Below are 26,458 nucleotides of genomic sequence, written 5' to 3'. Positions count from 1 at the left end.
GTTCATATTCACATTTTGCAATAAGCATTGGATCACTTGTGGCTTTCATATTTAAAAAAAAAAAAAAAAAAAAACCTTTGTGGCGATGACATTATGTTCTCAGTTTTGTGACATTTTAAATGCTCTTTATCCTGTAAAAGACGTTGCGCTCCCTACATTTGTGCGTCTATATATTCAACTTATTTTTTTATTTTAAATGCATTACTCAATGATGTCCTTTTTATGACATTTGCCTTCCCCCAGAGATTCGAGGTTGATGTCCATCGGGGCGGGAGCCGATGAGGTCATGCTGGGAATCATTTGCAAATACATGGATATTCTTCCCAGGAAGTGATGTCATCCAACCGCTTTAGGACGCCAACTAATTTAAGTCATTTTGGGAAGGAAAAGGTAATCACCTAAGTGCAGTTCAGCTAATGAATCATTAGATCTTGTTAGTTTGATTAAATTGAAAGTGCTATGAGAAAATTGTGTAAAATGATTAAATCGTTTACTGTTTGCATTTTGTAAAATTTCAACTGTTTTTCTGTCATTGTGAAAAAAAATAGGTTTGACAAAGCAACACTTGAATGTTTATTAGTTCAAAGGATTAGAAACATATTTACATTGAGAACATAATTCACATTTTTGTTGCTTTACTCCACTCCCTGTGATAAAGGGCTATACAAATAAACATGACTTGACTCGCATCCTAGTCGCAAATGTAGCAATTATGGTATGACAGATGTCTGAAGAATATAGATCTCATTGTTATATTGTTCATATCATTATATATAGACGTAATACTTTATTTTAAATAAAGCCATTTTGGCACAGTTTAACTCAAAAAATACTTGTCAATGTTGTCTTTGAACACACACATTTAATTCAAGGAAATGCACATGAATAATCCTCAGTTCTTATTAGAGGCAAGATCTTAACCTGGGCCTAAAATGTCAATCATTATATTCGGGTTTGGGCTCGTCTTGTCTTTTGCTGCCTTTTTTTACATTTGTACTATCCCTCCATCATTGTTCTTTGTTTCTTTTTCTTCAAGGATCAAGCATTAGAATCTGTCACCCTCTCTCACCAACAAGCCCACACCTAGAATCCACCACAAAGAACGATGACGGGTGGATAATTAAAAACAAGACAAAAACTCAGAGAGAACCCTCCCCCTTCACGGATAAAATATGAATATTCGGGTTTGCTTAGGGCTTGTTCCCTCAAATCAAGTTAATTTGTCTGGCTCATGCTGGGCCGGGCTTTAATATTTACAGAGCCGCCCCAAACTGGATTTCTTTAGGCCCGAATTTACCTCTAGTTCTTACATACAAATGTAAATGATTTTGAAAATTGCTTAATCTTGGTTTTATTATTATTCTTTAAACTTCTCATTTTTGTGTACTGTACAAGATTCAAAAATATTTATATCTATTGTGCAAAAAAATAATCACAGTCCATCACTAAATGACATCATCCAATCCATACTAGTTGCTATTATGTATGACAGCAATCATGAATGACATCATCTGGTGCAGCTTCTTAGAGGAGCTGCTGCTATATGACATCAGTTCTAGGCAATAAAGTAGGACTGGAGGCTTCACCGACAACTGACCACGAATACTAAAATAAATGTATTTAAAACATATGGAACGTGTTTTTGTTAAATTAACTGTCTAAATTGTGTTTTGATTTGGTGCCATTTTTCCAATTCCAGTTTTTTTTTTTGTCAACGTTAACCCCGAAAAAAAAAATCTCTACACTGAAGTGTGCTTTTATAGTCCATCAAGATCCATCCGTCACCTCAGCCTGATGAACCAATAGAGCACAAAGAAGACAAAAAGGCAAAAAAGCAGCATGTAGCACAGCAGTTTGGTCTGACTGCCTCGGGACAATTGTTTGACTCGCCCGATGGTGGCACCGAGCAGGCCGCCCGTTGAGTCAAAGTCTGTGTCCTGGTGGGAACAAAAAGTATCATTTGAAACCACTAATTCACTCCTCTCCGACAGACAGTGCGATTTATTTTGCTGCTGCCAAGTAAATACAAAAAATCCCACACCTTTTTGCATACATGTCAACCTCAGCCAATTACCCTCCCTATAAACAATTGCTAATCCCCTTATTGAGCCACCATAAACCTTACAAACACAATGCAGAATCTATTTACTTACAACAAGACAGACTATGTAGAAAGCAGCTACAATATTAACCATCTATGATGTAGTCTTCAGCTACCAGTGACCGAAACGCTCCAGATTAGAGACAAAAAGGGCAAAATGAGATAGGTCTAACAAAGGCGAGTTTTAAGGGGAAAAAAATGTATGAACCACACACAATTTAAAATGATCAGAATAAAGTATAAAATACAGGGAAAATGGTTAGGTTGACAGGTATGTTAACTCATACGGGGCCATAACGTATAGCGTAAATTAGAATAGTTCATAGAATAGAATAGAATTGACTTTTATTCTCATTCTTTGTAACAATGCACACAGAACGAAATGTCGATACAACTGACACTTACAGTTGAACTGTAGCAAGCCGATGCAGCCGCAGCCAAACAGGGCGCAGCCATTTTAGTCATTAGGTGACCAAACCCAATTCCAACCCTTAATGCTGAGCGCCAAGCAGGGAGGCAAGGAGTACCAATGTTGTAAGTCTTAGGTATGACTTGGCCGAGGCTTGAACCAGCGACCTCCTAGTCTCAAAGCGGGCGCCCTACCATCTAGGCTACTGAGCTGGTTGCAAATTGTCCTTGAGAGTCAAAAATATACATAGTTTTAAAAACTATAAAAGGTTTAGCACAGCTCATCAATAAGTATCAAGCCTATGAGAATTATTTCAGTAGGATAAATCACCCTTAGATGGCAGGAGTGGCTTTGATCAGATTTTTGTCCACACATCAACGACACCCCCACTTCCTAGTTTTGCTTCCCATATCCGGTGATTGAGTGTGTGGCTCCCGAGTAGGCGTGGTGAAGCAGTGTAGTGAGAAAAGTGAAAAAATAGATGAGGACAGACAGATGCTTCAACAGAGCTTTTTAGAGAGGGATACTGTTTCATGCACGACTGCAGGAATGCCATCGCCATGGTGCCTGAAATGGCGTAATCACGTCACCCGATACATCGGGCACTAAAAAATTCCTGCATAGTTCATGCCTAAGTTCAGTTTTTTTGCAATAAAAATTTATTTTGCAAGTAAACTAACCTTGTGATTATGGAAGGCATCGTTTATATATTGTAATTCACAAATGCAAAAAAATACCTAAGTGGAAATGCTCCTTTCACAAAAGTGGGTTTTCTTCAAAGGTTTTCTTTGAAACAATTATTCAAGAAACTTAAGTAAACTAAACAATAGTAAAATCTAGACTTTTTTCTAATGAAATATGAGGGTTGAAGCGTTCTTGTTATTTGTCCTACGTAGCTGTAGAACTACATTTTTGTAAGCCTTCAAAAATGAGCCCATTTGCAATATTGCACAACCGTTACGATACCAACGTTATCACGACAACCCTGTATGTAACATCCCACATGCCGACATTTCTCGTGTAAATACCATGTACCGTATTTTCCGCACTATAGGGCGCACCGGGTTATAGGGCGCACCCCCAAAAAAATAGTTTTTGGTCCTATATCTTCCATAGATAAGGCGCACCGGATTATAAGGCGCTACAATGGGAACGTGGACATAACAGTCAGATAGTTCAGTCCAACTTCTTACCCGCTTAACATTCCCAAAGCTTGCAAAGAAGCAAATACGTGTCATAGACACGTGCGGATGCGGTGTCCGAAAGATGTCACTCAAATGCATCGTTCCAAATATCATTCGGAAGGTTAAAATCTTGGGATTCAAGAAATGCCAAACATTCCTTAGTTTTTATTTTCTTTTTCGCTCGCAACTTTACTGTGCATATGACAATAAACACTTGGAATTGAGTTTAATTTAAAAATAGACACTCCATTCCATCCATTATCTGCACCGCTTATCACAGAAACATCGAGTTCAAGATACTGGGAAAATATATAGCCGGAGTAGCTCACTGAAGTCGTTGCGTTCAATAGAAATGTGCAACCATGGTCCTCTTATATCCGTGAGTGCAGTAAATCCAGGAGAATAAAATATTTACAAATACAGAATAGTAAAACATGCTTTCTCTATGCTGTAGACAACCAACCAAACTTGCTATTCTCATTCATCTTTTTCAAGCCAATTGCAGGCTTTGTTTTGTCCTTTAGCCTATGCAAGCCCATAAATGATAAAAAGGATCCGTCCCCTATACCTCAGAATAACTTTAGCCAATAGTGATCGATTCAACTGATGATTGACACATCTTTTTCGGCCAATTGCAGGGTTTGTTTTGCCCCTTTAGCCTATCCGAGCCTGTAAATTATAAAAAGGATCCGCCCCTTTTACCTCCGAATAACTTTAGCCAATCGTGATTGATTCAAATGATGAATGACACATTGGTTAGGAAATGAAACGCCGGTATATAAGTCTCAGCATACACCGAGGACGACTTCGCCTTAGGGGTAAAATCGAGTCGGCGGCTGTTGCATTAGTTGCAAGACTTTGCGACTTAATATTGATCCATATATAAGGCGCACTGTATTATAAGGCGCATGGTCAGCTTTTGAAAAAAATTAAGACTTTTAGGTGCGCCTTATAGTGCGGAAAATACGGTAAATTATAACTATAGCCTTATCCCCCTTGTCTTATAACATTATCTTCTCTGTTCCTTTATCTTCTTGATCATACCTCACTATGAATGTGTAAAACTGGAGTGTCATGCCCAATTTCGTTGTCACAATATGTTAGCCCATTTGTAACAATGACAATAAAGGTATATTCTATTCTATTTGGCGTACAGCACCACGGTGCAGAGGTTCAGGGTAAAAGTCCAGCTACTGCAGCCTCCCCGTGTGGAATGTGCATGTTCTCCCCGTGCTTGCATGGGTTTACTTTGGGCACTCCAGATTCCTCCCACATTCCAAAAGCATGCATGTCGGTCTGAATTGTCCCTAGGTGTGAATGAGCGAGTGAGTGGTCTGTCTACGAGTACCCTGTGACTGGCTGGCAACCAGTTTAGGGCTCAAGCACTCCCGCGACCCTACTGAGGATAAGCGGTGCAGATTATGGATGGATGGATGAATGAGTTATTGGATGGAACCAATCAGACGTGTGTTAATTCAGAAAAACTCACCATCTCATCCAGCATTTTATTTTGGTACTTCACTTCTGTTCCGATGTCGATGGACAACTGAATATCAAAGTGTATACAAAACATTAAAAGGCAGAGCACAGAATTGTTCAATTGTGAGTTTGATCCTGTCTTACACTTTTCAAAGCGCTGACTTTGGCTCTCAGTCCCTCTTGTAAATGTTCATTTTCCTCTTCGTACACACTGTATCCACTTGCCACATAGTTTCCAGGTGCTCCATCTCCTTAATTAAAAACAATTAAAATATGAAGACGTTTTTTTAAGAACAGCGTTTAAATAATTTATTACAAAGCTCAACTTTCATTTTTTAGTTCGCAGTTCACCGGCTAGCTAGCCTAATGCTGAATTAACTTGATTCTCACCAAATCCAGCGGCGCGCCTCATGGTGACCGGCAAGGTAATATTGTAAATCAGTCTTTGTTTGAGGTATTTATATTAAGAATCATAAAAATATCACAAATGACGAGCGCCCCCAGACTTAAATACCAATGTTTAAGCTGTGTGTCGGCCCACGTCAGCTGCTGACACTAACTTCCGGGAGGCGTCACCTGGTTCTACGTCATCGTCGCGGGACGGAGAAGGACGGGGACCAAATATCCTCGGTAAGGTAATCGTTTGAAGTTGTTGGTGTTTGATTTATTTTTAATGAGTCATTATTGGCAATACTGTTCAAAGATTTTTTTTTAAAACAACTAAAAAGACCCTAAACGTATGTGCTTAAGACTGTTATATAATTAGAGGTACTTAGTTGATTATGTGACGTCAAATCCCCTATAGATGAAAAATTAAAATGGCGGGTTTAAAATTAGAGTTATGAATGTGAATGTTCCAACAAAAATCTTTGAAAAGCTTTATAAAAATACTACACCACGTTAAAATTTTTTGGGGTGATTCAAAATTTAATCTCAAATGGAGTAAGTATTTGCCTGTTTAGGTTTAAAAAGTAATAATAACCACAAATCAGGTGAGAGCTCCATCTGAAAATGCACTCCTGCTAACTCTACTGCTTTTCGACCCTTAGAAAGGCCTCCCGCTTTTTAACAAAACAATACCGCTTTTTCAAATCTAAACATCAAATCTTGAGACTAGTAGTTTAGTCTGAGGCTGTTTTATTTTGAAGCAAAAAGTTTTTGTGCGCGAATAAACCGCTCCAACGATCACATTAGAATTCCGTTATGGGGAAAGTTTGCTACTTAAATTTTTTTGTTTCATGTACCCCGCGAAAACTTGTATTATCTACAAATAAAGTAAAGAGTGCTTTGACCAAAAACTACTATATCCACAAGGTCTAGCGACTATGATTCCCGCAAAGTGTTAGCTCAGCGCCACTACACGGCAGATTTTGCTTATTTTTAAAGTGCAAATGTAATGTATGGAATGATTTTTTAACATTAAACAGTAGTTATTTTCAGTTGACATAGCTTTCTATTGCATTATATATATTTATATTTACAAGTGACATTCGGTCCTTTGAGGACAGCCATTACACTTATGTGGCCCCCAGGAGAAATTAGTTTGACTCCCCTGAATTAGACTGTTTCTTGTTAATGTATTTTATATAATCATTATGTTTTCATCTGGCTGTTTTTATTGTTTTGTTTGTTTCTTAGTGTGTCTGTTTGTTTTTCTGTATTGTCTTCATTTTCACCATTGTTAATATTTTTTTTTTGTTGCAATGTGAAAATCTGTATGACTGAACGTGTACGAGTTCAAAAGCTACCCCAAAAAGATGGTGGGTCTCACAAATGGGTTTTTCCTGTTATTTGGTGCAATCTAAGTCCCAGTGACATCAAATGTTATATTTTGTAGAACAATGGCCTTATACTTATTTTAAAAAATATTTTCTTGTATGAGTAACTGCCCTCTACCATAGAAGACACTGATATGTACGCAAAATAAATTAATGTAATTACTCTGATTGTAGTACGAGTACACTAAAATGCTATGTCCCCGGGCAGGTTTGATTGACTTACGTTACAAATATAAGTGAGTAAACTCGAATCAATTCATGTTTTTTTCATGGTTTCTGTATGACCTTAATGATAATATTCCTCACCTCGTGTCAATTTCAGTTATTAGTGCAATTATCATGTTTAAAGTCTAAAATATGTTGTTTCCAAATGTAAACTGTCCACCCCGTTAGTCCGATAAGAGTTCTATAGAAAACATCTGCAGGCTATCATTTTAGTCACGTGACTACTCTCTGAAGTAACAATATTTTTTGAGAAAAAAACATTCAAAAAGAACAAGGGGTAATCAACCTTTTTTAAATGTTTAATTACGGTTTACTGATTAGGAAAAGCATAACACTTCCACCCCGTTGGCTTATTTATTGTGGAAACCAATATTATTTTGTCATTTGGATAATATGGTTAATAAACATGATAAAAATCATTTGTCACAGATATCATCGTATACTAGCTTCTTTTTTTCACATAGTAGTAGGAATGGCCAAATGTCCCCCCTTTTTCTGGCCACCCTGTTACTGCTATGCACTGTATCAGAGGACACATTTGGCCTATGTCGTGTGGTAAGTCATTGGTAAAAACATGTTAAAGAATGATAACCTGAGCTTGACCAACATATTTAGTGTCCCTCATTCAGAGGACGTGTTGAAAACATTTAATATTTTTGGAGTGAAGATAACGATGCTGAAATGGCAGCAAATAGGAAGAATGACCCAAATAAGGGTGAAAGAGGATGAGACATGGTTCTTCACAGAAAATGTAAAATAAATCACTCAGACCTAATTTAAATATATTTTTGAGTTCCAGCAGCCAAATTGAGTTGATGAACTATTAAGTGGACAAAATAGGCAATAGAGCAGCATGCGGCACAGCAGTTTGGTCCGAACGCGTCCGGATAGCTCTTCTACTCAACAGATGCTGAGCAGGCTGCCTGATGAGTCAAAATCTGTGTCCTTGAGGGGAAATAGGGGTCAAAAATAGTCGCATTGCCTTTCTTTCAATTTTTTCCCTCTTCACTGAAACTTGATTCTATTGATAATCTCGTCAGCAAGCTCAGCAGGAGCCTTTAACTATTTTTTCATTTTTTCAAATCAGGTTTATTGTTCGGGAGAAACATTTGAAATCTGCCAGACTGCACCCCATCCTCAAAGACGTCTGAGAAAGAGCGGATGTGTGGGGGGTTTTGGAGAGAGCCTTGCGATGTGTGCAGAGATCCTCCCACCTCTACCATTCACCAAATCAAATTGATCTGGGTGGTTTGTTGGTGTTTTCTTTTTAATTTACTGTTTGATCAGAGAGTTTTCATCATGAAGTATCTCAACATTGAACGTAGACAGTTTAATAAGCTTCCATTTAAAAAAAGGACAGAAGATGAAAAAAAATCCAATAATTTTTTTCTTTTTGAGGGGTGTCTTTTGGATTGGTCTTGTGTTACATTCAAGTAATTTCTAAATATATCAAATCAATCTTGTTGCCAACATTGTACTTCCACTACAAAGTGTGATTAATTACAGTTTTGTATTGGCCAAATAAATAAATCCACAAAATGGTAATATTATGTAACAAAAGTTACTTTTTTAAAAATCTGAAACGTCATGTAAAAGTTGTTGTAAAATCAACTGACGTGTGGGATGTCCAACCTTTCCAATATGACACTAGCCAATTCATTTAATTTTGAAAAACTAACTCGTTGCGGGAAACTCGGCAGAATGTCACTTGATTTGATATCAGCACATGTTTGCTAATAATTTGGTTGCCACACTTGAGATTGGTGTTGCTTACTTTTATTTCAAGCGAAGCTTACAGAATTTGTTGTGAAATGTTAGAGGGAACATTGGTTAAAACTGACACCACTTGGAACACTCTGGAAACAGGACCACCGTAAAAATGAAATATATGTGGGTTTAATCACAGAGCTAAAGCGTGCATCCCTCTGTGCTGTGCGGAATCTAAAAGAGCTCTTCCATATTGACAAAATTCTTTGAGCTTTCATTCCTCACCTCGACTTTTTACAATATTTCCAAAGACAGTTTAATAAACAAGGAAGATTAGCATGACAGTCAAGACATAGAGAAATCGACAACCACAATTTCATAAGTAATCTTCTTCAAATGTGTTTCTACAGTAATGTTTCTCAAATACGGTTGCTGGGGGTGGGATCGCACAACCCCTGACCTTGACACATGTGTCAAAGAAAAAGAAATATTGATTGAACTGTGAGCCTAAGTCTGACTTTGCTTTGTTGATCTGTGAGGATTACATTCATCTGATGTTTCTTTAAGGTGGGAAAGGACATTGAGGTTTAATCCTTGCAGAATCCCTCTCCTTATACCGATTAGCCATCCTGTCATGTGCTGTGGAACTGTTTCGTATTCATAGAAATCCCAGTCAGCAAAATCTATTTATCATGTTGTTCACGCCGGTGGCACAAAAATCTTTCTTGACCTTTAAAGAAAATACAGAGAATCAGCACATTTGACAACAGATTACAGCTGAATATAGAATCATCATCATATCAATACAGGGATCGTTTGAATTGTTGCAGGGGTAGAAAACCTCTGGCTCTTTTCATGAGTACATATGGTTCGGAGATAAAACGGATCGATTGCAATTACTTACTATATAGTTACATGCTGAGCCACTTGTAGCACATGCAAAGCAGAAGAAAGTATTGATGAGCAAAAGGGTTTGGTCCAGTATATATAGGACACATTTGTCACAAGCCAGAAACGGAGACAGGACCCAATAGCGTTTGTTTTACTTAGTTTTTATTGAGAAAGAGAGCAGTGCTTGGTTCCACGATCCGATTATCGTCGGTCACGGGTAGCTGTTGGCAGGAACGCGGAAGTGGCATTTCCATGTCGAGCGAGGGTAGTCGTAGACAGCGAGAAAACAGGTTGATGGCCGGGACGGAGGAGCAAAGGCAGTAACGAGTCCAGAAAAGAGGTCTGCAAGAGGTATCAGGCAGGAAACAGGGCAAAACAGGTCGATGGCCGGGACTGGGGAACAAAAGCAGAAACGGGTCCAGAAACAGGTCGACAACAGGTATCAGGCAGGATAAACAGGGCAGGATAATGTCGGATAGTACAAAGCTTGCCTAGCTGAGAGCATAGGTTCGTAGACGGTCTGATGGCTTCCTCTTAGAAGACGGGGGTTTAAAAAGAGTCAGGAAACCAATCAGCAACCAGGGCTGTTGGCGCCAACGGGGCAGTCGCAGGTGCCCCGAATCAGCTATCATGAAAACATTTTAACAACAGTTTACAGTCAAGGTGTCACACCGACAGACCCCGTTACGGCAGTAAACTGCTAAATAATCCTTTACATTGAAGTTTATTGTTGAGATACTGTATGCTGAAAAGTCACAGAACAGACTTAGCAATTTGAGTGGGTCAGCGGTAGGAATAGGTGAAGATATACACTCTTTCTCGGCACTGAAGGTAAATACACTGGTATCCTCATTTGTAATATTTTGTGACATTTTTACAGAATAACTTATCTCGCACTTTTTTTAAACAATCATTTAGGACAAAAATGACGATCAAATTGACCCTCAACACATTAAAGTAACTGAGGGAGGGAGACACAGTTGGTATTTTATATAGTATATAGTCTTAAAAAGTCTTGAACATAACCTGTCTTAAGCTATAGGAACCCTGTCTTTTTATACTTGTATTTTCACACTCTTTAAAATACAAGACAGTGACACACAATGCTCTTAACAATAAACACATTTTACACTACATTAATCCTCATACTCCCCAAAAATGTGAAAAAAACAACAACAACAACGTTGTAGCTTCAATGGTTAAATAGATTCACAGCACATAAAACTTGTTGCTGTATAACGAGGTGTTAAAGTTTTGACATGACGAGCTTAGCTGGACCATGAAATGGAATTTTAAATTGAATTCTAGCTTGGATAATGTTGTTGGAGCAGAACAGGACTGGATGAGGTGACGCGTCTTAACCTGAGACGCATTTTCCATTAGGGATTGCTTTTTTTCTGTCCATCCGTCCCTTCACCTTTACCAAAACCGTTTTTCGTTCTCAGGGCCAATGTTGATATGGTGTTTTACAAAGGATGACTTTGGCTTCCTTCATGTAAATGCAGGTAAGGTCATTTAGTTTGGAATATATTGCAACATGCATACTTCACCAATGTACAAAGAGGCGCGACTTTTTCAAGTAACGGTGTGTAATAATTCACTTGTAGTTGTTTGTAGCTTAGAATGAAGCTGAAGGCCAGAGGATACCACTTCGCAAAACTCAGATACCTACTTTCATATTTTCAATGAATTTCCGCCAGTACAGGACATTAAAGCTGGTGTTCCACCGCCCCCCGAACGACAACAAAAACCAAAGTAATCTTGATGTACTTGGAACAGCTGAAAAGACAAAACACCTGGGAATGGTCAGAGGTAGCACAGTGTTTCCCTTACCATAGGAAGTCCCCGGAGGGCCGCCAGGGTTAATAAACTTGTACTATCAAATAAATATAAAAATATTTTTAAATATTTATAAATGTGAAGTTAATCAAAATAAGATATATAATTATATAAATGATCACGGTGTACTCGTTTGCATCCTTTTTTGTCTTCTCACTTTCTTTTAGTTAATTCGTTGATTGCTTAATATGCAAGGTTTCATCTCTTGTCAGGAGTGGCAGCGACACAGCACAAGTTAGCTCAGGAACGCAGCAAGAATGGAGGGAAATTGCAATACGGAGGACCAAACAAAGGAAAGGAAATTTTAAAAATGAGTCAAAGCAGGAAAACTATAATAATTTTAATCAGTCCCTCAAAGCTCAGGCACTTTGTCTTCCTATGATTCTTTAAAAAGAAAGATGTTTATTAAGTATTGCATTGAATTTGCTCAATATTTAATCAACAGTGTTTTTTTAATACACACTGGGGATTTAACTGCCACTGCACCTACAATATTTGTATGTATGTTTTAATTTAGTATGAGCAAATTACGTGGATCAGTGTATTGCCTGTTTAATCTATCATGATAATTTAGGCTAATTCCTATAAATTACTCTCGTGCCTAAGAACAGCAAAATCCCTCATCATAATCTTCCCGAGCTTGCCAGTTAATTAGACCTTGCTGACTTTGATCAGATTTAACACAAAAGGATCTAATTCTCTGGGAAAAAAATTGTCGCTTTAGGCCACCGCCACATTTACAACTTAACAAGGATAGAGAACAAGGTGCGTTTATACTCGAAGTCAAGATAAAGATGGAGTTGAGAAACATCCGCGATGGAGGTCACGTCACCGTTAATAACAATCTGGGCCTCATCCATTATGCATGAGGATCTCCCTGGCCTGTAAGGAATGGCCGCCATCTGGCAAGACAATTAGCTGAAAATGAGAAGTGTTCACCTCTCTGGTGCAGATTTAGCAGCTATATTTCTCCAGAGGAACAGAGCGATGAATGAGGCAGGAAGGTGAGGTGTAGGGAAAAGTTGCCGCCAGGAAAGATCAAAAAGATGTTATTACGCTTCCCGACGGTCGTCTCGGGAGGGAGGCGCTTCCGTTCTCGCTTTTAACGCGGGGTTTAGGAGTGGTTTAAAGAACTACATGAATGTTCTAGTCGAGCTGAAGAATTTTCTGGATCGGATGTTGTCAATGAACCAGGATTTGGATATTGATTGTTCTGTTCATGTCAGGATTCCACTCGGGGTGGTGCGGAAGCAAAGCGCAGAAACTTCTGGTTGGTACAGCAACTGTAGATTGTTTATCCAGACAGTGTACGGTACGCTGGAAGTCAAGTAGACAAGCGAGAATCGTGGTTGAGGGTGCAGGCAAGGAGTCTGTGTTTCAATAAGTCCAACCACTGTTGTGACACACCTAATCACAAGAAGTCTCAAAGAGCTGCACAGACTACAGACTATTCTGACACATCCCCTGATCTAAAACCTACATGAGGGTGAGGAAAAACTCAAAAGCTCAGAATGAGGAAAATGAAGAAGCCTTGAGACGGGACGTCACATGAAGTAAATCCCCTTCCAGGAAGACCAGGCCAAAAGGGATGTTGCGATACAAATATGTTGTCAACATAAAACATAGGTCATTCATAAGCTATAGAATAGTAGTAAGCTTTAAGCCTTGATTAAAACAGTTCCACTGAGGTTGCAGATTAAATCACCGAGGGCAGAGCTTTCCACAGCACCGGGGCCCGAATGGAGACTTCTCTTTAACCAGGAGATCTCTTCTTGGCTCTTGTGATCACTAGTAGACCAGCATTTTCAGAGCATAGGCTCCGAGCAAGAACATAGGGGGAAATTAAATCAGAAAGATAATGAGGGGGTATACCTTGCATAATTTTGAATGATGCCTCCAGAACTCTAAAATCAAATATTAAGCTGACAGGAAGCCAGTGCATGTTAGAATAGGGGTAAGGTGACCGTTCAAAGGTTTGTTGGTCAGTACACTGGATCCGGAAGGACAGGCTACAGTTCGGTACACTGGAATATCAAAAGTCCAAGCCTAGAGTGCTTAGGACGTGACATGAAAGATAAAAAAACTAGCACAGAAGCAAGGGAACTGAGTGTTTGAATAGTAAAGAAGAAACAACCCAACCTCGAACAATCCCCAAATCCTTTTCGACACTGTAGCATCGCTTACAAGACAACAGATTATCCCAGACAGTTGAAATGAAATGAAATGATCTGCATTTATATAGCGCTTTTCAAGTCAATGACTTCCCAAAGCGCTTTACAATGTGCTCCAAATTTCCCAATAGCGGCCTTCTATTGCAGCCATGTAAGAAGCTAACCTGCTTATTGGGGGTATTAGGGGTTCAGTGTCTTACCACAGGACACTTGGACATGTAACACGGACGAGCCGGGATTCGAACTGGGATCCCTTGATCCTAAAACGAGCGCTGTGCCTCCTGAGCTACTGCCGTTCCACTCATTCAGCCCATGACTTAATGGTCTTCTTTAATAAGAAGATTCAATGCATACAGGAAGAAATTGCTAAAGACAGTATTAATACAACACATACTAAAGGGCTGCAATCTATAGATGCACGACATGGTGGCTGTCCAGGGAATTTGTCCCGTTTTAGTGAACTGTCTCAGTGGTGAACACGGCCAAACCGACGACTTGCCTGTTCGACCCGCTTCCAGGTTCACTTATTAAAGGTCTTTTTAGGGTCCTTGGACCTTCAGTTCTAAATATTATAAACATATCACTCCTCAGGTGTAGTTCCAGCGGCTTTTAAGTCCGCTGTTATTAAACCTACACTGAAACGACCCAACCTTGATCCAGAAAGGTTATGTAATTATAGACCCGTATCAAACCTACCGTTTCTTTCTAAAGTACTTGAAAAAGTAGTGGCACAGCAGCTGAATAATTTCATATCTGAGAACAATCTTTTTGAATCAATGCAATCAGGATTCAGGGCTAACCACTCTACTGAGACAGCTCTGATTAAGGTAACCAATGATCTTCTACTGGCAATGGACTCTGGCGCTTCATCACTTTTGCTGCTGCTGGACCTTAGTGCTGCTTTTGACACAGTGGACCATAATATCCTACTAGAACGGCTGGAAAAATGGATTGATCTCTCAGGAACCGTCCTCTCATGGTTCAGATCCTACCTCTCAGATAGGACGCACTGTGTTAAATATGGCGAAATGACATCTGAGCCCTTTAGTGTTATCTGTGCTGTTCCGCAGGGTTCAGTGCTTGGCCCCCTTCTTTTCAGCATATACAAGCTTCCATTAGGTGATATTATTCGCAAGTATAATATCAATTTCCACTGCTACACAGATGACACTCAACTATATCTTCTGTTGGAGGAATCTGCCACACTAAATTTTGGAAATTTGCAGGCTTGCTTCACTGAGATGAAAGAGTGGATGTCACTTAATTTCTTGCGTCTTAACTCTGAAAAGACCGAAATGTTAGTTATTGGTCCATCTAAATGCCCTGACTTACTCTCAAAAACTGCTGTGAACATTGACAAATGTCACATCACACAGAGTGACTCAGTTAAAATTTTAGGTGTCATATTTGACCACGATCTGTCCTTTCAAACACATGTGAAGAAAATTACTAAAACCGCTTTCTTCCATCTTCGCAACATTGCTAAAATTCGTCCTATACTTTCTCAGTCTGATGCGGAGATTATAATTCACGCGTTTGTTACCTCCTGTCTCGATTGCTGTAATGCACTACTCTCCGGTCTACCGAAGTCCAGAATCAAGAGTCTTCAGCTGGTACAAAATGCTGCAGCGAGGCTATTAACTAGGACAAAAAAGTCCGATCACATCACGCCAATTTTGGCTAACCTGCATTGGCTCCTTGTTAGCCTAAGATGTGATTTCAAGGTTCTCTTAGTATTATACAAAATCATACATGGACTTGCTCCGTCATATCTTTCAGATCTGATTTCCCCCTATGTTCCGGTCCGAAGCCTTCGTTCTGAGAGCGCCGGTCTTCTGGTGATCCCAAGAGCCAAGAAGTGTTCCGCTGGTTCGAGAGCGTTCTCCATCCGGGCACCGGTGCTGTGGAATGCTCTTCCCCCTGAGATCCGTTCTGCAACCTCAGTGGAAATTTTTAAATCTAAGCTTAAAACACACTTCTACTCTATAACATATGAATAACCTATACTTTTCTTGGACAATATCTCTGTATTATTTGTGATTGCAACATCCTTTGCTGTCTGGTAATCCTGAAAGGGGGATGCCACATGTGCGGTACCTTCTCAAGGTTTCTTCATTTTCCTCATGTTGAGGTTTTTGAGTTTTTCCTTGCCCTCATGTTGGTTCCAGATCAGGGGATGGTGTAATAATAGTCTGAAAAAAATAGTCTGTGTAATAACCTGTGAAGCCCTTTGAGACTCTTTGTGATTAAAGGCTATACAAATAAAAATGACTTGAAAAAAAAAGACTAAAGAGGGAGAGGTGTTGTTGGAGAGTAATCTAGACAAGAAACACCGGGTGTGGGGTGGAAGTTAGAGCTAGGAAGTGAGTGATCAAATAAGCAAATAAGGTAAGGACAAGCAAGGGACATTGAGGTGACGGAGAGGGAAAGATAAGAAACCAAACCTGAGTAAAGGATTGTGATTTATTAATCCTTCGATCAGAATTATGGTATTTAAACAAATACAATAGTGATACGGTTGAGAGACTCTAAATGTTAAGGTCATTGAATTGTTCCTATTGTGTATGATATCAGCGTGAAACATTTTATGGCAAAGAGATTAGACATGACACTCTAGGGCAAACATGTAATGATAATGATATTCTCTTAGGGTCTGTTCAGCCGATCAGAATGCAGAACACATTGAATAATGAAAATCTGTGAAGCAGCGATATTGTGAAAGGTGTACCGCATTATAGCGAGGGATTACTGTAATCAAGTTAGAATTCCGTTGTAGTATGTTAAAGGTTTTTTCCAGACATTCCAACAACTTCACAAATATGTTGGAGTAACTTAACCAAGAGCGTCAATTTACTTTCTCAATTAAAACTTGAATCATAAGGCTTAAAGGGAAAATGTAAATCATTCAAACCCTCCGATTGGGAAAAAAACTAAATGAATAATTTATTCATTAAAAACAATATTGATTTGAATAATAAGCATGAATACATTAATTATTTAAACAATGCATACTTGTAGGTTGAGATATTATTTTACATAAAAACAAATTGGTTGACAATAGTTTGATCCTTTTCGGCGGATACAAATTTTGCTCCACATAAAGATTTGATTTACTGCTCTTTCTTAGTTTTTTTTTTGCATGGAAGTCTAAATGTGGTATGATATTAAGATAAGTGTCATGATTACTGATGTGACTCACCTGTGCCCGCTCATTTGGCGCCAACCACCGCGGGTTCTCATTGGCTCCCTGTCACTATTTGAATCCAGTCCTCTCAGTCCCCTGTTGTCAGTCCGTCTGCGAACCTCAGTGTGTACTAGGCAAGCCTTTTTAGACCCTGACTCCCACCTGTCCCGTTTTTGCTCCCGTCTGTCTCCGGCTATGATCTGTTTTGATCCTGACCACGTTTGCTCTCCCGTCCCGGCTTACAACTCGTTTACGACCCTGACTACACTTTGCTCTCCCAGTCCCAGCTACCGATCAGTTTTTATAATCCGAGTACGAGAGCGACTTGCTTCAACAAACTTTGTGTTAAACGCTGCGCAATTGGGTCCTGTTTCCGTTCTGGTCCTGACAATAGTCTAGATGGTAAGGCGCCCGCTTTGAGACTGGGAGGTCGGTGGTTCGCGCCCCGGCCGAGTCATTCCTAAGACTTAAAAAGTGGTCGGCGGCGCCCTCTGTTGGCTGCGGCTGCATCGGCTCGCTACAACGGGTCAGGTGCAATCGACATTTCGTTCTGTGTACATTGTTACACAGAATGACAATACAAGGAAATTATTATTATTATTATTATTATTAATAAAGTGGTAGGAAAAGAGTATCTTACACATTGGCAGGTGTATAGCATACATTTGTATGTAGTTTTGTTTATTTTTGTTTATCAAACACTTGTTGTTTACTGCTTTACATTGTAGAATATTCCATTGTTTTGTGCACTATTTGTCTAAACTCTCAATTTTTGAATATAGGAGAATGTGTTTCTTAAAAATCCGATTCATCGATTATTCAAATAATCGTTGGTTGGGAACTATATCTTACCTAGCTTGAAGGAACATTTTATCTTGCGGATAAAACATTGAATAACGGCTTAAATAAAAGTCAAAGTCATCCATTTAGGAGCCTTTTTTCTCTTTAGCCATCCGTCAGCATCCACAGGGCATCCACGTCATTGCTCATGAAGAAAACTATAACTCAAAGCAAAAGAAAAGGACATCTATTTGCCGCCATGGCGTTATTATTCAGCGCTATCATCGGCATGCCAGCGTTTTCCTGGGCCAGCGTGTCTCCTTTCTTAATACCAAATGCTTGGAAATTTCTCCCACGTCCATCTCAAACTCAACTTTGACGCTAACGGGGAGCCTCCAGTTGGAGATTTCAATTTAATTTTAATGACTCAGTTTTGTAGTTGATTGTGGGTGCCGTCTTCTTCAATGTTTTCTTCTAGATTAGGTAAACCTCACATGATTCAGGGTTCGTACAGGTGCTTGAAATCCTTGAAAATGCTTGAATTTTATTGTTGTGCTTTAAAGTGAAAAGTGCTTGAATTTTGGGCAAAGCGCTTTTACATGCCTGAAATTGGTGCCATGTTTCTCGACAGCCAGATTCGTGCAAGATTAAAAAAGGCATATGTAAATCACAGATCTATTTGTGGCTCTGCAAAATACGTAAGTTCTTACAAACTTCTTTTTTCTGTATTTTTACTGTATGTTCAATTACTATCTGAATAGGTTTTAACTGATCAGGAAAATGTGTTTTATAGCTGTTTAGGGTAAACTTGGATAATTCTGGCCAGGAACGGATTAATTGGTTTTCAGTTATTTTGGATCTGGAAAAGGCACTCAAGATACAAGAAATTCTAGATACAAGCTCCGTTTGATAACAAATTAATTTAGTATGTAGAGCCATCGCTGTATTTTTTGACAAATTATTTGCCCTGTAAAAAATGATTGCACTGTATTTTCTTGTCTAATTGACAGGAACCCACTCAAGGTGGTTCAACATGCAGAAACACTTAGTAAGATCATTTATTTTCCCCTTCGTGGAGGAAAACTGAACCCAAACGTTTGTGACATAGAGGGGACAAAGAAAGAGACTTAACCACTCTGAAAAACGGGATTATTGTTTTGACAAATGAAATAAAAGATTTTTAACATTAATTAGAATTTTCTGCCAAGTAAAATTAAAATAAAAGACTCTGACTTTCCCTTCAATTTATAAGCAATTTTTCACTTTATCCCACAATGATTCAATTATTTTCGTCATTTTTTTGTCAGCAGTAAAAAAAAGCAGGTTCACTTTGTCTCTAGAAGAATAAGACATATCGTTCGGTCTTTCCTGCGTGGAAAAAAAGCGGATATTTGCAAGAAGGAGTCATAAAGCAGCCAGGAGCAAAATGATTCCTTTGATCAGGCTCAAAAGTGAGATAACAACTTCCGTTTTCCTTCATCTGGATCGTTACCACAAGTTTCAAAAGTCACGGACGTGCCGTTGCACCGCCGGGACGTTTCCGAAGAGCGAAACAGCGCCGCTAGCTCGCTGAATTGTCATGGGCACCGCTTCTTCCGGCGAAGGAGCCAAATAGAAGAAAAAGGACCCCCGAGTGAACTCAATTAAGAGAGCGTGACATGAAAATCCAAAACAACAGTTTATAGCGCGCGTGTCGCCCCACTAGCGCTCTCGTCTTGTCCCGAGATAATTGAGTGAAGAATTTGTGCTGCTCTGCATGAAAGCTTTCGACAAATAATTCATTGTTTTCTGAGAAGTGCAATGAATGTTTTGATGCTAATGTCCCGCTAGGGATTTGAGGCGCTTCTGGAATACTTCGTGCGACTTCAGTAGTAAGAGCAACAGAATGTAAACATAAACATGTAGCTTTATATATATGTATTCAGTTTGATTTTATTCAGGAAGGTTTTGCCCTCCGTGTAAGCTACGGATCACATCTAACAGTCAGATCGGCAAATATTTTGGAGCACATTTATTGCAGGTTTTTGGTCAGCTTCAGGCAAACACAATATTGCTAAAATTGTTGCTAACAAGAATACAAGTTTCGAAACAAAACAGTCCGGTTAACACTCACGGCTAGCAAAGTTCAGTAAGACAAGAATCGGCAAACAACTATGCTTCAGCTTTTGCTGTCGGCACAGTCCTTAAATACTGGGTTCCTGATTAGCCAGCTGCAGGTGATAAGGTGAAGGTGACGGGGCCCTCCGGTCCTCCTGCCCCTCTGGAGGATTCTAGCATGCTGGATCCTAGCAGAGGCTACTCATGTTTTACGTGTACATTTGTAACCTATGATTTTTTAACTAATCACCCTGGACAGGACTGTGATATTAATTGAATGTACACACCACAAAAAAAAGAATATTTTGCTCGATAATTTCGGTAATTTTAGGTTTTATTGTTCCAATCTTACTAGAAAAAAAATATTGAATTGATCCATAATTATTTTAGTGTAATATGATTTATGCCTTCAGGTATTTATTTTATTTTTCTCAAAATAGTTAGGGAGTTTTATGTTCTCCCTGTCCCTGTGTGAGTTCTCTAGGGCACTCCAGTTTCTTACCACATTCTAAAGACATCCATCCTTGTCACGGTCGCCTTGGTGACCAGTCTGCCCCGCCCTCTGGGCAACAGCTGAAAGCAGTTCCACTAATTGTGGGTCTGTATTTAAGGCTGCATTGTGGGCTCTGCCGTTGCGGGTTCATTACTCATTATTCACAATCCCGGTCTGTTATGCCTTGTCCTGTTTTAGTCTGTTATGCCTTGTCCTGTTGAGTTCGTGCCGGAGGAACTCTGTATTGTTCTGTTTTGACCCGGTGTATTGGGCGACTTTTATTTTGTAAAATAAAACTTATGGATCGTCAACACATTTGAGTTCTCCCTTCATGCCTCCTGCCTCCGTTCTGGTCCGGTCCCCTTCCACGCCACCACGCTCTCGTGACAATCCTACTTTCTTTCCGTGTGTTTCATTTCCATCCAAAAAAAAAACTGCTGGCGTTTCATTACGCCTTCTAAAAGGCCATGGTGAGATCTGATGGGCTGAACCAAAGTCTTGAGGCCTTCAGAACTGAATGTGAAGGAAACCGGGTATATTTCTTGGCCTTGCAACAAGTAATGACTGAAATGGGATTGGTTAAATGCTTCAATATGAAAGTACCACATCTTGAACACGCGGAACGAGGGTGAAAGAAATGACGGACAATTTGGCAATTATTTGTATTAATGGACAAAACTCAATGAAATTTGCATGTTTCGGATATTTTTAAGCCAGGAAAGAAGGCCTTGCAGGCCTTGACGGTCCACCACTGCCAAAAAAGACTCGGCTGATTAAGAGTACATGGCTAAAAAAATATTTTTCAAGTTCTTCCGAGTTAAATGTGGAAGTGTCCTTGGGCAAGACACTGAAGCCCTAATGCCCCTGACAGGCACCCTGCATGGCTGACGCCGCTATCGGTGTGTGAGTGTGTGTGAATATGTAGGTGTGAAGCACATATTAGAGCGCTTTGGGAGGTCCTAAGTGACTTGAAAAGCGTGATATAAATGCAGTACTTTTACCATTCAAGTGGTACATCATGAAGTAAAAAAAAAGTTAGCGAACTGCTAATCTCTGATACTTGCACCTAGTCATATATATTTTTCCCACAATGAAGGAAGTCTTGCTGCTTTAGAGGAAAATCTAGGGCCAGGATCAGAATATCCCGCCTCAGCTCTCAAAAGCCAGCCGCCGTCTTCAGAAAGCCGAAAAGAAAAAAGACGAGACAAGCAGCCAAAAGCGAGTGGTGCCAAACACTCTGACCTACTTTTCAACTTGCGTCTTATGTACTTTCTGAATGTGAGAATTTCTATTCTGATCCATTTTCCCCAAAATCTGCCGATGCGAGAGTAGTCACACCCAACTCCAATGGAGACCAGCGAGCCAAGCCTGATTATTCCTTTTGCAAGACAGTATAGTAGTCCCTTGTTGTATCGCGATTTACGTCATCTTACTTTTGCTACTTCACAAATTGTCATCGTGCTTTGTGTTCTGCATTCTGATTCTATAAACAGTCGCCGCGTCCCTTTTCTGCTTGTTTCTGCCAATGACGTTGCAGTCTGAGATGTACACGTTCGTAGAATAGCTTGACGAACAATCAAAATGTAGCACGCTGTTTTTTCATTTTCAAATTTCTGTCAAAGGCATCATGTCAACAAAACACTCTGCACCCACGAAAGCATCAAACGGCAAAGGAAGATGCTTTCTATCGCCAACAAACACGGACCTCTCCACCTGCTAAAGTTGTTTTCAAAGCCACGTGTGGTTCTCTGGCGCCCCCTAGTGGCTCCCTGATGTTTAAAAATAAATAAATAATTGAAATCATATGGTTTCTGTAAAATAGTAACGGGACAGATTTAAAATATTTCCCAACGAATTCAGATAAATACAGTACGTTTACTTCCTTATAAGGCTTATATACGGCTTTTTATTTTTTTATTTTATGGTCCAATACGCTCAGGTTGGTAACGAATGTCACAGTTTCCCAATGCCCTCACTTGGCCCCGCCCGGTTGGCACCAGCTGCGGCTCGTTGCCTGATTGGTTTCCCTCCTGTTTAAGCTCAGTGCTCTCACTCACACCTTGTCAGTCGGTCAAAGAACCTCTGCACCCGCTAGACATGTTTTTTGACTCTGTACGGTATCCTGCTTGTGAAACCTGTCCGGTATCGTTCCCGTCTATCTTGTGCTATTTGATATCTGACTCCAGTCCCGAGTGTCTTGTATCGATCCTGTCTGTTTCGTCCTGTCTGATATCGGACTCCAGTCTCCAGTATCGGGTATCGATCCTGTCTGTTTCGTCCTGTCTGATATCTGACTCCAGTCTCCAGTATCCGGTATCGATCCCATCTGTCTCGTCTGGTCTGATAGCTGACTTCTGTCTCCAGTATCTGGTATCGATCCTGTCTGTCCCGTCATGTCCGATATCGACTCAGTCTGTCTCGTCCTGTCTGATATCTTGCTACAGTCACTGATATCCGGTATTGAATCCACCTGTCTCATCCTGTCCAATATCCTGCGCCAGTCTCCAGTATCCGGTATCGATCCCGTCTGTCTCGTCTTGTCTGATATCTGACTCTTTTCTCCAGTATCTGGTATCGATCCTGTCTGTGCTGTCCTCCCGTCTGTCCGGTATCTGCTCGTGTGTCTGGTATCGATCTCGTCGGCCTCTGGCTACCTGTTTTTCCATGCCGGTGTCATGGCCAGCATGGTCACCATGGCGACTGGCTGGCCACGCCCCCTGGGCACCAGCTGAAGCAGATCAGCTAATTGCGTGTGTGCTACTTAAGGCTGGGTTGTGGGTTTTGCGGGTGCTGGCTCATTACACATTTTCCGTTCTGTTATGCCCTGTCCTGTTTAGTTTGAGTCGGAGGAAACCTGTACTTGCCCATTCTGAGTGTAAGAATGTTTTTGTTCTGTTTTGTCCCGGAGTTTTGGACGCCTTTTATTTTGTTAAATAAAAGTTATGATTGTCAAAGCAATTGAGTTCTCCCTTCCTGCCTCCGTTCTGGTCTGCTCCTCCCTCGTGACAGCCAGACTTCTGTCTTACTTGTTCCGCCCAGCGATCGCCGAATCACTGGCGTTTGTGTTCATGCGCATGACTGCCCCGTTCCCGTGAAATAAAATAATAATGCTTGTGTGAAAACGTTGTGCATCTGGGCCCTCCTCCTGTTCTGGTTCTGACACCGAAAGATAAATGCAGTTATTTTTTACATCCACATGATGACGACAAAGTGAAGTGAAGTGGATACAGTTGTGCATCAAAACAACATTATTGTTTCTTGAAATTATAAATTAACTGCGGAAGTTATTTGTAAGACTTGAGCCTGTTAATTGGGTTTGTTCTTTGTTTTCTAATGCATTTGTAAGTATTTAGGTTTCTGTCTATCACAGCATTTTTTTGGAACGTAACAAAAAAAAAAACGAGATTACTATAATATTTATGGTAGCATGTTTTGTTTTTGCGGAACTTTTGCCACCCAACCGTCTCCATGCTTGCGCGTTCTTCTCTTACTTAAAAAAAAGAAATAAAAAAAAATCTTCAAATGATACTTTGATGCCTGTCCACACATCAGGGACTATTTCATCCCCGCAAAAGCGTCTTAATTAATTGAGGGGCGTCCCTTGAGTGACCTTCTCTCGTGACGACTCCTCGCCCGATGCGATAAATCCGAAAGAAAAAAAAAGTTTTTTCCCGTCAGTCGGGCTTTGGAGAAAAGCGAGCAAAGAGTTTTAATGATGTTTTACACGAGTAGAAATGAAGGAGTAATTTCAGGACTGATTGCATGAAGACGTTAGGCTGTTCAATGACAAGACTGCCGGGGAATCCATCAGATATTTGTATGCCGCTCATCGTGCTACTGTGCAGCCTATCTTTTCTCATTCCGTGCCAAGGGCGGAAAACAATGTCAGTCCACCATTCTAATATTTGGAACTGTTATTTTACACAAGCGGTGTCAAACTCCTTTAAGTTCCGGGGCCACACGTCATTAAAGAAACATAGGAAAAGAAAGGATGAAAGAGAGATATAAATGTAAATAATCAGTGAGAGAAAACGAGAGAGAAAAAGAACGAGAGAGAACAAGAAAGAAATCAAGAGTCAGAAAGAAGGAAATAAACAAAGAGAGATAAGTAGAGGGAGAAAGTACAAGAGACAAAGAAAGGGAGATAACGAGAAAGAGAGAAAAAAAAGAGACAGAAAGAGAGAGAAAAAAAGGAAATTTAGGGAACCGAGCGCAGAATGGTGACATACTTAGCTTAGCGACACACTAAAAGAATAGATTCATTGTTTATTCTTTCTTTCTATTTTGATTATTCTATTTCTTTACAACATATCTACCACACACAGTGGAAGCAGGTCACATGAGCAAAGGTGGAAAAAGAAGTGGGCCCTGATTGGTGGAAATGATTCTGTTGGTGCTGCCATATCATTTGAAGTCGACGGTGCCAAAATGGCCGCCCCCGGAACGGGATCTCAAACAGGTGGATTTTTGGGGTTCATTCGTATTCCACAAAGGTAAAACAAATATGAAATAACATCATTGGAAGTGCACAGAACATGTGATTGTGAAGTTTGGTTTACTTCACTTTCCTGTTTGTATTTTGTTGGTTTTCAAAATGGCGTGTACCTGCAAAGCGAGACTTGTAAATAGGTAGCAAAATATTTTGTGTTTTGTCCCCCCCATATTGTCATGTATGGTAATTGATTGTGCCTGCGCGGCAGACGCGTTATTACGGTACACACAGGAAGACCGCGTGGTATCTGGAGACATGTTTGTAAACTAGCAAAGACGCTATATCGTGTTCTGTAAATAAACAAGTTCATGTTGGGTTTAAAGAGGACTCCGTCCATCTTTTACATGGTGTCAGAAGTCTGAAAGGATCCAGATAAGGAGACAAGTCATAATGGCCAAGTTTAATCCTCCATCGAACTTTGCTTTCGAGAAACCGTCAGAATGGCCGGACTGGAGGCAGCGTTTCGAGCGCTACAGAATCGCTACGAAACTAAACAAAGACGATGGACAAGTTCAAGTAAGCTGCTTGATATACGCAATGGGAAGCAAGGCGGAGAATGTGTTCAAGTCTTTTGTTTTTGCTAATGACGGTGAAGAGGATAATTATGACGTTGTGCTGAAGAAGTTTGATGATTACTTCGTTCCGCGGAGGAATATCATCCACGAACGCGCGTGTTTTCATCAGCGTTTCCAGAAGCCTGGGGAGAGGGCAGAAAGCTTCATAAGGGCTTTACATGAACTATCAGAACATTGTGATTTCGGCACGAGCCGTGAGGAAAACATCCGAGACCGGATAGTTATTGGAATATTGGACAAGGAAGTGTCGCGTAAGCTTCAGTTGATGGAAGGCCTGACATTGACTCAGACTGTGCAAGTAGTTCGACAGGCGGAAGAGATTACTGCGCACGTCAACATGCAAGGAGAAGCAATAGGGACGGTGCATGAAGTTACAAGGCAGAGCTACAGATACCCAAAGTCTAAACCACAAGGTGGGGAGAAAGACAGAAAATTGGGAAATGTGAGAAAATGTCTTAAATGTGGAAAAACACAGCATAACAAAGATGAAAACTGCCCTGCTAAGAAATCTACCTGCCATATCTGTCACAAAGCCGGGCACTGGGCTAGAATGTGCAGGAATAAAAAGCAAGTGAATGAGATTAGTGAGCGGGCAGAACAGTCAGGACAACCCGAGCAGTCAGCATACTTCCTGGGTGCTGTGTCACATGTGAAAAATGTAAAAGAACAGTGGTCAGTTAAGCTCCGGCTAAATAAAAAGCCAATAACATTCAAAATCGACACAGGGGCAGATGTGAATGTAGTCAGCGAGGCGACGTACAACGCATACACTCCAGAAAGTGTGTTGGAGCCACCAGACATTCCACTGGACGGCCCAGGTGGAGAGCTAAATTGTCTAGGGAGGTTCCAGGCCACAGTAACCTACAAAGGAAAATCATATCCACTAACAGCTTATGTAGTAGAGGGGATCACTAATAATCTCTTAAGTCGCTCAATGTCAGTGAAAATGAATCTTGTGAGGAGAATAGACGAAATCAGTTTGAACATTCAGCAACATGCAGACTATGGGACATTGAAAACAGAGCCAGTGAGACTACAGCTTAAAGACAATGC

At 40.2% G+C, this 26,458-nt stretch overlaps 2 protein-coding genes and 1 long non-coding RNA gene across 5 annotated transcripts in view; 2 read left to right on the top strand and 1 right to left on the bottom strand.

The window, feature by feature from the left end:
- The window catches only part of LOC148371471 (putative acyl-CoA dehydrogenase 6), a 47,281-nt gene extending 46,464 nt beyond the window's left edge, over nt 1-817 (top strand). Inside the window, exon 9 of the mRNA XM_088329565.1 lies at nt 244-817. Coding sequence (XP_088185691.1) covers nt 244-334 — 91 coding nt within the window. The 3' untranslated portion in view covers nt 335-817. The remainder of the gene's footprint in view (nt 1-243) is intronic.
- On the bottom strand, nt 561-5,764 carry bet1 (Bet1 golgi vesicular membrane trafficking protein). Of its 2 annotated transcripts, none has more exons than XM_088329567.1 (4): nt 5,564-5,764; nt 5,318-5,421; nt 5,184-5,240; nt 561-1,937 (listed from the first exon to the last, which is right to left on the bottom strand). In XM_088329567.1, the coding sequence occupies exons 1-4, from the start codon at nt 5,583-5,585 to the stop codon at nt 1,782-1,784; spliced, it is 339 nt and encodes a 112-aa protein (XP_088185693.1). In that variant the 5' UTR covers nt 5,586-5,764; the 3' UTR covers nt 561-1,781. The 2 variants fall into 2 exon arrangements, with proteins under 2 accessions (XP_088185693.1, XP_088185692.1); XM_088329566.1 differs by having other exon boundaries at nt 5,318-5,424; nt 5,564-5,761.
- Nucleotides 5,736-24,958, top strand: LOC148371469 (uncharacterized). Of its 2 annotated transcripts, none has more exons than XR_015849819.1 (4): nt 5,736-5,803; nt 8,264-8,424; nt 11,220-11,279; nt 24,664-24,958. It is a non-coding gene; the product is annotated as an uncharacterized LOC148371469 (long non-coding RNA). The 2 variants fall into 2 exon arrangements; XR_015849818.1 differs by lacking the exon at nt 24,664-24,958 and adding an exon at nt 21,961-23,234.
- The last annotated feature ends 1,500 nt before the right edge of the window (nt 24,959-26,458 follow it).

This window comes from Urocampus carinirostris, chromosome 2, assembly GCF_059441175.1.
Source record: "Urocampus carinirostris isolate Australia breed hairy pipefish chromosome 2, RoL_Ucar_1.0, whole genome shotgun sequence".
NCBI classification, from domain to species: Eukaryota; Metazoa; Chordata; class Actinopteri; order Syngnathiformes; family Syngnathidae; genus Urocampus; species Urocampus carinirostris.
Note: the sequence above shows the minus strand (reverse complement) of the source record. Positions and strands in the feature narration are given on the sequence as shown.